Below are 14,404 nucleotides of genomic sequence, written 5' to 3'. Positions count from 1 at the left end.
GGATCCATCGGTTGCCACCCCCGAATAATAATAATAATGCGTCATAATGCTCCACTCAATGCGACATAATCTGTTCAGTCCCAAACACACAAACACAAATGCCACCACCACCAGCTCATTATTGTGTTGTGTCGTCCCTACCCCTAGAGTGCCATCAATGTGGCTCTTTCTTCCCCACTGACAGGTCCAGGGCGAAAAAAGCAGGCTTCCCCTAGAGTGGCATTAAGTAGAATGAAACGCCGACGCTATCATCCAACCGGCGGCTCCCTTTTAACGGGAAAAGTGGTGCCATTTTCCTGCTATCCAACCCCCCAATCGCACACAGCGCAAACAGTGCAGACAGAACAGCAACAAACAGACAAAAAAAGCCAGAGAAAAGACGAAATATTATTACATTCATCATAGCAAAACGCAAAACCTAAAGCTTAGGGTGGTTTGGAGTCGGGCCCGGCATTCGCAACGATGGCAGCAGCGAATGGGGGCACGATAATTGGAGAATTATGGTATCATAAGCGTCGTTTTCCGTCGGTTTTTCTCCGACGCCCTCCTCTCTTACCTAATAACGTCACCGAATGTCACCGAATGTTTCGGTGGCCACTTGGCGCACGGTGGTCCGCGCCGCGATGCTGTGCCATTGAATCGAGGGAAAACCTTTTCCTTTTCAAATGCGTTGCAAGTGGTTACGAGACGCGAAATTGTTACGAAAAATGCTCAATGTCACCGAGGAAAAGGCCTTCCCAACACCATGGTGGTGGAGAGAAGGGAGAAGTTTTATTTAATGATGTTTTTCGAGTGCACATTCATTTGCGAGTTTATCGTTTCATTGAAGCGTTATGAAAGAAGCGAGCAGTCAAAGCGCCATCCAATAGTGTACGCGCGCATTCTGTGCAGCTTTTGTCCTCCCATCCGCCGTGGTTACATTGGATGGGGCGTCTGCATCATTTACTGGTGAATCGTTATTTATGCTCTGTGTTTGCTGTGTGTTTGTTGTGTGTTTTCAATAAGTATACAGCAGCGGTTGGGAAAATTGACAATTTTCAAGTGTTCTTTCCCTGGTGGCATAATGTTTTGTTTGGCAGCAGCAAACTCAACCGTTGCGATGTTGTTAAAAAGCATCCTCCTTGCGTGGTTTGCGTTTCTCATCAAATACGAATCGTATTTCTTGACGCGTTAAAATATAAATTCTCTCAAGATTCACTTTTAATTGCAAACATTTTGTTAGAGGCTATCCATTTCAGAGTATTTCCATAGGAGTGTTTCGATTTGATCGTTGTGCGAAAATGGGGATCGTTGGGCAACTACAACGGCCACAGTTAGCGCAATAAGGACATCAAGTTGTGATGTAGTGTTCTATTCTATTCCCTCGATGATCGTAGAACGCAATTTGTCTCCTCTGACCCGTTCCTACTCATGTGCCGCGCTTTCAACGGTGTCAGCGACGCTTTCGAGCCGAGGATTTTGCCAACTGTTTAACTATCGTAATTCTGTTCAAGTGCCTCATTATGCCCCATAGCGTGCATTGTATATTGTAAAATATTGTTCAAATCGATCGACTAATAGATATAAATATTAATTGTACAAGCATCAAATATCATATTGTAATAACAAGGAAACAAAATGTTCTATAGGATTTTGCCAAAAGTAAAGCAGAACGGGCAGCAAATAACAAATTAATTAGCAAATAATCTTTACAATAACATTTTACATGCTTCAATGATCTACTCATAAAAGCAAAATTGTTACTCATACACGGGAAATTCCTGTTTTTATGCGCTTCAGGATTATATCTGTGTTAGTTTTTTTGTAATTAACCTTTCTGTGGATAACATTTTCATTTCCAACATGTTTCTCGTTCATTTTATTCCAAATTTTAAATTGAGTCCTTATCTGTTTGTTCCTTACCGCCTAAAGTTATGCAATATGTGTTGCAAAATGTTCTTTTGGAAGGTTTGATTGCATTGAGTATACAGTCTGTTCCCAAGTTGCACGGTTCTCGACTTACGCGGATTCGGAGATACGCGGTTTTCTAAATTTGACAGATTAAATGTCAAATCAGTACAATTTGCTTCATGTTCGGTGTAAATTGCATTTTTGCAAACAAATTGAAACTACTTAAAAGCCAGAAATATAAGAATTTTCTGCACGAATCATATCAAATAAATGATAAAGTGTATAAAAGTATTAAATTAAATCAAAAACGGGTAATCAATAGTATTTTAGTCAAAAAACGTGAAATTCGACATACGCGGATATTCGAGTTACGCGGATTCGTCGGGAACGCAGAAACTGCGTAACTCGGGAACAGACTGTACTGCAAATCTTTGAAATCTTAAATTGGATAAATTACAGCTGTCAAAGTTTCAATTGTATTATTTCAAGGGAAATTATAAAAATTCTTATGTTAAAATGGTTGCGATTTCTAAATTTCCTTAATGACTGCTCGCACACTTGCTTTTGGATTTGAAACTAGCAAGGTTTCTAAAAATAACAAATTACTGAGGACTTTTTTGTCAAGAAAGATGATTTTTTTATAATTCAAATGTGTCAGATTGAAAATAGACATCCTAAAATAAGTCAGAACTATGGCGGATATTTCTTAACATTAATTACATAACACATTTAACATGACATTTACGGTTATGCCATTTACAGCGGAAAGGCACAACTGTAGTAGTGAATGAATATTTTTTTTGCTACGTTTTGTTTTAAACAGCACGTGCCTTTTTGTACATCATTACCGAACGCAATACATAAACGAGGTGCCGTTTCCCAGTGATTGATTCATTGTTGAAATTGTGGCGAAAACTTTCCAAACAGTGTGGCTTCAGTACAGAAAAAGGTTGTAAAGTTACGCACTGTTGAGAGCATTTTTCTTCGCCGCAAAAGGGCTTCCATTATTTACAACCGTTGCCAAAGTGCAGGTTTTATTTGCCGGAAAGATATTTTTTATGCTTTTGTTCTACCGCTCTTGTATCCCTGGAGAGAGAGAGAGAGCTAGCGATAGTGAGTGAAAAGCGGGAGCTCCAGCACCCAAACCCCGGAAGAACAGGACACGCTGACTGACCTCCCTGAAATGGGATTGAGTTTCACTTTCATTCACCGCGAAAAAAAGGGTTTTCTTCACCTTTACTGCCGTGCTTGGCGGAAACAGTAAAGGGAAAACGCAAATTAGACGAACGCGCGCTCTAATTGAATAATACTGTCGCGCCTTACACAATCGATCCGCCGCCATCTTTTGGAGTGGTGTCCGACCTCATTCTTGGGCGCACACGTTTTTGACCAACTTTTCAGCGGAAAAGTGGTTTCGGCTCTTCGGCTGTTGGTTATTACGACACGTGGCCCACTTGCAACACACAGCACAATGCTGTGTCCGCCCGTTGCACGCAAAGAAGGGAACAAAAATGTGTTTGTTTCTAAGGAAACTCGCTCCTCACGCTGATGCTCCCCCGTCGTCGAACAGCCAGACAGAGTTGAGGGTTAATCCGCACAAAACTCCACGCTGCACGCAAGTTCCGTTTTTTGGAGGTTGTAAAATGCCCGAATGATTGTAATGAAGCCGACGCGGTGTGCTTGCTCAAAAACTGGGAAGGTCGCCTCAAAGCGAGGTGCAGTTCCTTCGAGAGTGTGAACAACTTATATGGACAGCACCACCGGCGGAGGGAGCAGCACCAAACTCACATTTGCTAATACGACTCAAATGTTTAACATATTTATTATGCTCACTTCCCTAATCTGTTCCCCCTCCTGTGTTTTGGTCTCTGCCATGGGACACCCTTCACTGTTTTTCGAGCCACTCCTGTTGTCGAAAGCATACGGATCCGATTAAATAATTTGCTCGCTGCTCGAAGGAAGAAAAAAACAACAATTCCCTCCCGGGCGTATAGGCACACGTTGTTAGCTGGCACACGGTTGGCTTTATGGGAGGGTGTGTGTGTGCGCGTATTCTTACTCTCCTTGCGTACCAAGTGTGAGCAGCGGACGTTTTGTTCGAGGCGCACGGCGAAGGTTTTTGATTTTGCCGTCGGCTATTTGCGCTGCAATAATGCGTCGCTCTGTCTGGTTGGTTTTTTGAGCCGGAAACATTTTCCGCTCGCAATGGGAAAATCTCTGCAGAGCTGCATTGTTGGTAAGTGGCAGGGTCCTTTGCTTGTGTTATTGTACAATGTGGATAGAATGTGGTGAGAAGTGTAAGGCTATAATTTTTTGTCGCATTTTTGATACCCCAACCATTGGTTGTGACAGGTATTTGGATTCATATTTGTGGTCCATCTAAATGAATTTCTAACTGGAGTTCTTCCCACTGTTTTGTAAAGTATTCGTTTGATTTCTGCAAACGAATTTATTTATTTATTTGTTTTTATGAAGAATTTGAGCCCATTGTCCTCCTTTGTCTCTTTAAGTAAAAAATGAAGCGCAGTTCTAAAATCTAACATTCTTTTTTGCAAGCCATTTCCGCAGAAAGCTAGACATTTCGGTAGTTGTTAAGGTTGTTAACATAACAAATTTAATACTGTTTCATTGGTTTTTTTGAACATCAGAAAATAATATTCTATGCTTTCTAAAAATGCATTCAAAGATTTACCACATTAAATAGTTATTTGATGTTCGTAGTACACTTATTGTATTTGTTTAAATCATGTTCTTTACTCCTTATCCTAGGGTTTTACTCATTTTACAATTTAGTTTTGAAGATTCTGAAATCGGTCCTTAAAACATAATAATTAGCGTACGATATTATTTTGACACAATTATCTACAAGTATTTTTCAGTAAGCACGTCAAGATAATACTTAGAATTACATATTTTTCAAAATTTAGTGTTGAATGTAATTATCATACAATCTTTGTAAACTCTTGTGAAAACTCTTGTGAAACAACCTTAAGTTGAAACATCCATAAATTTAGAGTCCCTATGCTTAGACAACTTAGAGATTGTTTCCCAATCAACGTTTTGTTGGAAAAATACAACTTTTTTTACTAATTTTCCCTTACTGTTCAAAAAATAGTACTCAAAACAATGTTAAAATTTAATTAAAGATATAGAAAAAAGAGCTTTTTAACTCCCTTACTTCCCTCGTAGAAATTCCCGTCTGCCAAGCACCCACCGCACAGATAAGATGCAATCACGAACCGCACCGCCCCGCACCGAAACCATCAAACCGTGCAAACCGTCAAGATGTTTATTTTTCTTTCATCAGCATTTGTGTGGTTCACATTTTGACTCGACTCGAGTCTCATCATCTGCTTTGTTGCCATTCAGCGGCGCATACAGCGGCGTAAGATCTGAAATTTAGACAGTCTCTCGGCTTTCTCGGCTAGGCCGCGCAAGACGACGGCAAGGGCACGCGCGCACGTACGGGCATCAATATCGACGGTTTGCGGTGTGGAAAGGAAGGGGAGTGGGAACACAGCATTTCATCACGACGACGACGACATCGAATCGGACGGATCAACTTCATCAACACTTCAGTGTCATTCGGTTGAAAATGGAATCAAAAGCCTATCATCAAGCCACGGTCAAACAAGCGCCGTCGCCGTGGTGTGCCGTATTGCTTGTTGATTTGAAATGTTGAACAAACACTCAGTCGGGTTGCACGAGAAGATATTGCTTTTTAACGGAGATTGCTCCACAGCAAAACCTTCCCAGCCGGAGATGAGCTCTGGTTTGGGCTATCTCTTAATCACTATCATCGTGCAGCCTAACCGGGGGAGGTTTTTGTAGGCTTTGTGCGTCATGCCGGTGCTGGATGAGATGGAAATTAAGACAGCACTTTTGTATTTGAAAATTAGTGCAGTCTAGGCTCGGGGAGGTTTGTGAAAAAACAAACACCTACAGAGCACGATCTAGCACTACTTGAAGTTGTCATTGTGTGAAGCTTTTGAAGCTTCATGAGGAAGATTCGATTACTGGAATGCATTGCTCTTGTGTGTTACTGAAGATGCCTTTTATTATCTTTGGCTTGAGCACATCTAATGACCATGCCCCATATGATGGAACAACAATTCAACGAGGAAAGTAAAGCACATGGCGTCTTTTGTTTAGTGGGGCTTAGAGTTTCCACAATAAATTGTTATTTCATTTTGGTTATTCATTGAAAACTGTTTATTCACTAGCTTGATCGTCACATGCATTATATTTTATTTTCGTTGCCCGACAGCACAGATGATAATTTTAGTGTACATAAACACCTACCATTGAACGGAAGGTAACATCAAATTAGCACCACGACATTAACGATCTATAAAAAAAGCATCAACAAAGCTGTGTTTGTTCAATTTTGTTTGCTCCAATATAAAGTTCCCCGTTATTAATACACTGCACCAACAAATCGATTATGTTTTGTAAAGTTATTTGGATGTGCAAAAAAGCATGTTTTGTCATCGCTGTTGTCAACTGTGTTAGGTGTGTTTATGGGCAGCAAATCGATGTGTTTGTCTTGCATTTAAGTATTATTATAACAGCTAGCCGGATCATTCTTCAGATATGCATGAAATTTGACTCGCAATTAGTACACAACCTGCTTAAAAAGCCTTACAAGTACAACCTTATGATTAATAAGAAGACACAAAATTGTTCCATACATCATACTCACACTTGCAGCTTTGATGGCAAATTTAAAGAATGAGAGAAAAACTTGTAAGAAATTTCCTCTTCAAATTAACAGTAACACACACCACTCCTTTTAATTTTTTGGGAAATTTAGTTTCACTATGAGAACTCTTGTCATCGATTATTGTCACCTCTATCACCTTGTTAATCACTTAATAACTCATTTTTTTTGTAAGCGCTGGCTTTCTTTCTTCACTATTGTTTGGTGGTTGTTTTTTACACAATAAACACACATTTACTTCACAAAGCTGTCACAATTGTATCATATTCGAAATGCGATCCGTTTATAATTAGTTGCGCTACAGCAACCGTGCGGTTCACGCACCAATGCACTGCTCCACCGTAAGCTGATTGTGAATCACAATGTAACGTGTACGCACTAACCCGGTTTACTACAACCACTATCATTCACATTCTCACCCTCTCTCTCCCTCACTCTCTCTCGCCAGTCACACACTATTGTTTATTCGCTTGGGACTATCCTCTCCCCCAACACGTTAGGGGTCCCATCGTCAATCGCGGAATAATCGATTTGTCACCCATCCGGGCAACCCGACGGCTTTTTCGGGCCTGGTGTAATGCTCTCCCCGGCCCCCGCGCTTTCCCACTGCCACTTAACAAAAAGAATAGAGCACACAAGCCAGGATCAACGTGCACACAAAACCACCCTGTGGCCCCAACAAATGTGTGCAGTGTGTAGCCTGTCCCTGGGTGGACGAGTTCGCGTTTTGTTTGACCAAGCGTGCGTCGTTACACGTCGCCGGCAGCGGTACAGTAGCCACACTGCGATAAGGATTTGCTGCGACCCGGTTTGTGCGCCCCCGGGAAACACACACACACACATGCACGACCCGATGGAGCCACAACCCCACACACGCACACGTACATACAGGCACACACATGGAGCCCGAAGCGACGCCACGACCCATTGCAAACCGTCGATACGGCATGCAAAGCAGCTCGGAGAGAGCGTTACGCTTTTTGCGTTACTCAGCCGCGCGCTGGAGCTGGTCGTTCCGGTGGAGAAGCATTGGGAAGGAATGAGATGAAATGAGAACCGAACGATAGAGAGATAGAGAGAAAAAGAGAGGAGGATTGAGACAGCGACTCAAAACCTGTTTCGGCGGTTTTTCGTTCGTCCTCAGGCGACAGGTGAGAGAGGCCATCGACGTTTTGCGAGGGGGAGCTGCTGCCGTTCGTGTGCGCGTGCGCATTAGGGCGGCAAAAATCCTCCAAAACTCTCCGCACGGCGCAAGGATCCTCCAGCACACGCCGAGGAGGTCGTCCTCGAGCCTCGTTAGCGCATGTGCTGTCGCGTGTGTTCATGCCCGCATTGTTCCAGCCGCTCCGATTGGCTTTTGGGTCTGCGGAATGTGTCAAGCAGCTGCTTCTTCACGGCTCCATCCACCCTCCTGCGCACAACAAACGAACGCAGAAGGCGTTGTCTTTTGTTGCAAGCGCGCTTAAGAGAGTGAGTGGGGAGACGAGCAATGGAAGCGATGCTTGCTTGTATCGCGTGTACGCGCGTGAGCGAGTCAACTGTCTGGCTGCGTCTTGGATGCGTACAGCTGCCCGTGTCTTGCCGCAGTAAAGCGGGGAAAAAGCTTCTGCTGCTGTTACTGCTGTTTGGCGCAGAAACGTGGCAACAGGGCGCCTGTTTTAGGTTGCTCGTTGGGGACCGCTCGGGAGTTGGGAGCGTGCGGCGAAGGCAAATCGAAGTTCAGCGACAATGGCATTTAAATCGAACCGTCGGAGACCGGGTTGTGGAGCAATGTCAGCCGGAATTAAAGGATTACTTTACACACATTTGTGCACCATTTTTTGAAGGTTTCGAAAAGGAAATATTGGAGCTTGTGTGTATGTGTGGGGAGGATGTTTTTTACGTATTTGTTTGGCAAAAGTGCAGATGACACAGCGCTCCAGGCACCTAGTTTCAATGGTGGCAAATCAATAATGGTATGCATGACATTGTATGTACGTTTGTGCTCGGGCAAATAGGGAGAGACTGGTTACATTTTAACCTAAATTCAATTCAATGCTCAACTTGTTGTTGCAAAACAGAAGCATCTTTTATCATTCTTAAGGACCTTTTTCCTAAAACCACTTAAAACCCTTTAGGCTTATTAGACTGATTAGCCTTTTTTGTACTGCCAATGGTCACGTATTGTAAATGTTGACAAATTTTTCCAATTTGCTACTAAACCCCCCTGATCAAGGACGATGCAACCGGTGCTGTGCGCGGCAAACCCACCGTCCGCGCTGACGTGTTTACCACGTGCCGGGCACAACACAACGTGCCATTCTTTGGACGGGTTTCAACAAGCTTTCCCGATTATTGATGCACTCGAAGGGTTGACTTTCCCAACCGTGCAGCGTGCAGCAGTACACACATCGGCGCGACAACAAAAGTGACAATAAAATCGTCAAACATACACAACACACGCACAAATGACGCAAGAAAAAAAGAGAGAAAGAAAGAACGCATTTAAATGCGCCGGAGAGCTCAATATCGGAACAATTTCGGTTTCATATGCAAATGAATTGAACGTTGTTAATTGTGGTAAGGACTCGGCTGTGTGCGAATGGAGGGAGAAAATAGGGAAACCGTTTTACTTTTCAGGTTAAGGATAGCAGAGCGTAATAATTACACAAAAAAGCGAACAATAAAACGGAAAAATATCGCTATGCAAATGACATTCTGTTGTGAGCGAGCGCGCGCGCGCGTTTGTGTTTGGTTGAAAAGGGGGAACAGTGGTGGTTGATGTGGTAGAAGTATGTTTGAGGATTCTAGAAACAGGACGAATTAGCTGGAAGGATAATTTTCTTAGAAGGAGGCTAGAAGAATCGACGCTTAAAACTAAGAGCAATCAAACTATTGCAAAAACTTTAAGAAATTAATTATGAAATTGCCTGCAAACGTTTTCAATTGGTGTGTGAAAGCAACATTATGACTGCATTAAATAGATTTTTCTTCTATCAGATATATTTCAAACACAAATAAACGTGTTACGCTGGTCCTTCTGAGCTCCGGCAAGCAAAAACGTTTATTTAACAGAATTTATAGCAAAGTACGAAAAAAATCTTATGTATTTTAAGGAACATAGTTGTTTCAATTTACAGTCAATATGTACCGCAATTTAGTGTTGGTTGTAAATGATATAGGTTATTTACATTATTCCTTTCCTTTTTATACGTTTCTTCATTACTGGACCACTCGGTACAATCAAGCCGTACAATCTTTTCGTATTTAAAATCTCAAATAGACAAAGTCTGCTAGAACGATTGATAAATTATTCTGGTATTAGATATATTAATATATTAGAATCTGATTTTAAACGCCACAGAGAGCATTACACTTGTGTTGGGTTTCATGAATCCTTCGTTGAGATTCATTCATATGAATCAGTAGTGATGAGTGAATCGAATCTCGAATAGACTCTTCAAAGATGAATCTCTAAAGATTCACGAATCTTTAAGGATTTATGAATCGCAAAAGATAAATGAATCTTCAAATATTCATAATCCTAAAATATTCATAAATTCATTAAAATTTATAGATCTCCTGAGCGTCATGAATCTTAAGATAGGTATGATTTTCCAAATATTGTATTTGCACGATCCCAACTAAAACATGCCCGCCGTAGATTCAATCTTCGCATGAACCATCTTCCCATAGCAAACTTTCCGGCTGCGTGGGACTTGCCAAGAAGTCTCGAAAGCCTGTATATACTGGCATGACCACGTAGGTTGTTACGCCAAGAAGAAGAAGAATCATAATGAGAAGTTCTTGGAATCTTTGCAGATATACGAATCCCTTAAGATTGAGATATACGAATCTTTTGAAATTCATTAATCTTTCGAGATTCAAGAGTCTTTCTAGATTCATGAATCTTTGCATCCGAATCATTTTAAAGATTCATTCAGATTCATGAATCTGAATTAGATTTCCTCAACACTACATTACACACATTGCATGTAACGAGCTTTGTATTGCATGCACTTTAACTAAAGAGAATAAGCTCCTTGTTTGTTCAAAAAGTTAATGTTTAATAATTCCCCAAATACCTACCAAAAATGTCAGGCTTGATCGCGTGTGCGTGTGTATAAGGGGCGTTAGTACTTAGTATTGAGAGAGTTGTGGGAATCTGTACAGTGGACTGTGTCTTTTTGAGTGATATCAATCTAAAAATATCCTGATTTGCCTTTGCAAGATAAATAGCAAATATGCTTGATGAAAACACCCTGGTTCTCGTCAAACTTTCTGTAACAGTTCAAATGTCTCTTTGGAACATGTTATCTAATTTCTACAAAAAAAGGTTTTCTTATATTATTCGCTATTTTCAAGACAATTTTGCTCTTTTAGTTAAATTTTTAAACCTAATACAAAAAAAATATACATTGTATTTAAAAGCCGCTGCCATCACTTTCAGCCAAGTCCTTTCATTTCATCCTTATCCCTGCCGACGCGACATTCCAACCGACACACAAACACACCATCCGCCATAGACAGACCCCGTCAAAGGCGAAAGAAAGGCGCCCATTCAAATGGAGCAATATGAGCACTTTCATTCTACTTCACCGAATGAAAACGATAAAATGATGGGCTTTATGTTGCTTGTACTCCCCATCCCCCCTCACTACATTCCACACACCTTCCACCCGCACCACCCAGGAGACTCAGGGAAGCTGCTCCGTGCCTTGTTTGTGTTGCTTCTTCAGTTCAACAAAAAGCAGAGCAGCTGAAAAAAAGAAAGTGAGAAGCAACATTCCCGCCCACCACCTAGCGGGCATGCTGGTAGTGCAAAAAAAAAGACTCCGAGAAGAATGCTCTTTGGAGGAGCAACGCTTTGGCTACACTTTTTCATCCATTTTCCATCAGCCAGCTCCACCACTTCAGCGCTAGATGGGGGAGTTTTCGCAGGGAGAATATGTATGTGTGCCGGTTTTTTTTCTGTTGTTGCCTATTATCAGCCCGAGCACTCAACTACTGTACAATTGCGAATGAAACTTTTTCGATTTTCTGTCTACAAAATAGAGCGCGCACACACACACGCAAAAAAAACCCATTTCTTTCCCAGACGTTTGCTTCTATGGTTTGCATTATGTTGCGTACTGTTTGCGAAACAGAAAAGCATTTTATCTTTACAGCAAACATTGTACAGTAATGTATTGTGTGTTTCTTTTTATTTTTTATTTCTCTCGTCTTTTAATTATGCTTGGTAGCGAGTGACTGTTCTAGTGAATAGTTCCTTTACAAATAAAAAGCACTAAATGAAGAAAGCTATTGTATGAAATGAGATCAAAAATGCTTTGGTTGCACAGTTTTTTCTTAAATTTGTTTAAATTTACCTTAAAATGCAACTTTCTTCTTTGCCAAGTCACGAGTTTGACATTTACACCGCTCCTTGACACTTTGCTTAAAGTTTTCCTTACCAATGGTTAACCATTTTTCCACTCGCCGTCTTTGCCATTAAAACTCCCTAAAACACAGAAAAAAAATCTCCCATTTGAGAGGGAAAAAGGCCCAAAAACAATTACAGCAAATGAAAACCACAAACAACGGTTATTATGCTGTAATGATGTCGAGTTTTTCCACCCATCAAAACCCAGCGGCCAGCGACGGCTGCCAAACCGAATGGAAAACCCTCCCTCTTGAAGCACGCACGCACGCGTGCCTCTCGCTCACTGAAACACACAGACACACAGACCCAAACCCAAAACTTGATGTTTTTAATTAATTAATTATTCATACACCACTTCAAACAGGCAGTTGGATGGCTTTTTTCGGAGCGCGGTGCTTTCATCGGCGCTGCTGGAGCGCAAAATGTCAACCGAATTGCTTGGCTCGGTTAACTTTTTGCTTCGATATTTGGCCGTACTGTACAGCCTTACCATACCATACCAAAGGTGCTGCCGCCCCGAGCCGAGGATGGAAATGATGCCTTGGGAAAATGGAATTCTTTCTTAGTAATTAATTTAAAAAAAAAGTCCACCAGAAGCCACAGCACCCGTCATCCTGTGGCATGAAATGAAATGATTTCCGTTTCCCTGAAACAGTTGACAGTTGCGACACTTTCATTTTAAGCACGTTGCTTTGTGGTGGAGCATTGTGGTAAGAATTTTCACACCACCGTTGACACACTATGGGAATTGTTAATGGTTTTGAGTGTTTCAGGACAGGTTTTTTGTGTATGCATGCATTAAGAAAATAAGTGTTCACTATACACGAAAAAGGATCACTTATCTAGGATTGCGTGACCTTTTCACTCGGGTCAACAGTTGCAGAAGCAAGATTGATGAAATAGACCATACGTTACGTACATAAATCATTAATTTACATCTGTGAATGATTTAAGAGTGTGAAGTAACCTCTTTTAAAAGTCTTGTCCACTGCGAACTGTTGCGATGGAAGGGTAAAACCTGATATAAGGGTTGATTTGAATATGAAACATATTAGAAAAAACGGTTTGATGTATGCATTAGAGGCTTCAACATACTATCAACAGTAATATGTCTTGAGCGTTTCATTTTAAACGTAAAAAAATGCTTTAAATGTATTAGTTATGTGAATACACGGACATGAACACAAAGAAGAGGAAGAAGGATTAATGCAAAGAAAATGAAATAACATATTTTGGCCTAACTCATCCCTAACCATCACACGAAGATCGATATTGCCAGCAAATAAGCTTTTATTTGAAATGTGGTTCCTTCCTGGAAAGTATACCAGAAAACATTGTTTGGAAGAAGCTGGAAATTCTGAGTAATCCAGTCTTTTATGAGATGAATATTTCAGTATTTTTTACAATAACACTTTATCACTTTTTGGAGAAATTCGTGCTTACTAGAGTGAATTTCTGTAGGTTTCGTAGTTGAACAATAATGAACGATTCTAAGATATAACTTGCCATTGCTTCTTCATTGTTCGGCAATCACAGGAAAGGCAAAGCTCAAATCTGCATAACTCAGATTCTCAAAACCTAACAAATCAAACTCAGCTTTATAAACCAGCTATTTAACATGGAGACTTAATGGAGACTTTGGATCATGTCAAAAAATGAGGAGAAATATGGACGCGTGGAGTAGGGTATGGATGACTGAAATTGGCAGCCTTTTTGTATCTGTTTGATTGTGTAAACTACTTCTCTTTACGTACTTTGAACTTGTCTAAACAAATGAAGTTCTTCGAAACATTATTCCAGAAGCTTCAATTCTTATTAAATGTCAGAAGAAAAAACCTTTTCAACTACTCTAGGATGTACATGCCAGTGACAGCGAAAGTAAAAGTATATTTTGCAGCAACAACAACAACAACAACAACAACAACAACAACAACACGTAGCTAAAAATATAAAACAATTTTCAACTTTTTTTTCACACTGCACATAACAATAACTAATCAAAATTACACATATTCACTACGGTTTTATCAAAATCGCCAAATAAATGCATAAAAAAATTTTAAAAAAAGTATCACCGCCCCCGGGTGGACTCGAACCACCAACCTTTCGGTTAACAGCCGAACGCGCTAACCGATTGCGCCACGAAGGCGAACTGATGGTGTGTGCGATAGATTGGCATTTGGTATGAAGTATTAGGGAGACATGCTTGTTGACGACTTACTGTGAACTAAAATATACTTTTCGTCGTTTAGCGTGTTGCTGACGTGTAGTTGTTAAAAGACCTTGAATTTTACGATCTTCGCTTATGAAGCAATCCAAACAGCACAGTGCCCATTGTTGTACGCTATTATCATAGACATAATGCTACTATTTTTGTGATTCTTAAAATCACC

The 14,404-nt window shown here is 40.9% G+C and overlaps 1 protein-coding gene and 1 non-coding gene across 3 annotated transcripts in view; both read right to left on the bottom strand.

The window, feature by feature from the left end:
* LOC120958485 (transcription factor Sox-19a) overlaps positions 1-7,956 on the bottom strand; it is a 48,444-nt gene extending 40,488 nt beyond the window's left edge. Inside the window, exon 1 of one of the 2 annotated variants that reach the window (XM_040381333.2) lies at positions 6,582-7,956. In XM_040381333.2, the coding sequence (XP_040237267.2) occupies positions 6,582-6,586 (5 nt within the window). In that variant the 5' untranslated portion in view covers positions 6,587-7,956. The remainder of the gene's footprint in view (positions 1-6,581) is intronic. The other variant, XM_049610149.1, reaches the window with a different exon arrangement.
* Positions 7,957-14,086: 6,130 nt separating this feature from the next.
* Trnan-guu (transfer RNA asparagine (anticodon GUU)) lies at positions 14,087-14,160 on the bottom strand. The gene has a single exon. It is a non-coding gene; the product is annotated as a tRNA-Asn (tRNA).
* Positions 14,161-14,404: the final 244 nt, after the last annotated feature.

Source organism: Anopheles coluzzii, chromosome 3, assembly GCF_943734685.1.
Source record: "Anopheles coluzzii chromosome 3, AcolN3, whole genome shotgun sequence".
In the NCBI taxonomy this organism is placed as follows: Eukaryota; Metazoa; Arthropoda; class Insecta; order Diptera; family Culicidae; genus Anopheles; species Anopheles coluzzii.
This window is presented reverse-complemented; position numbering and strand designations above follow the sequence as displayed.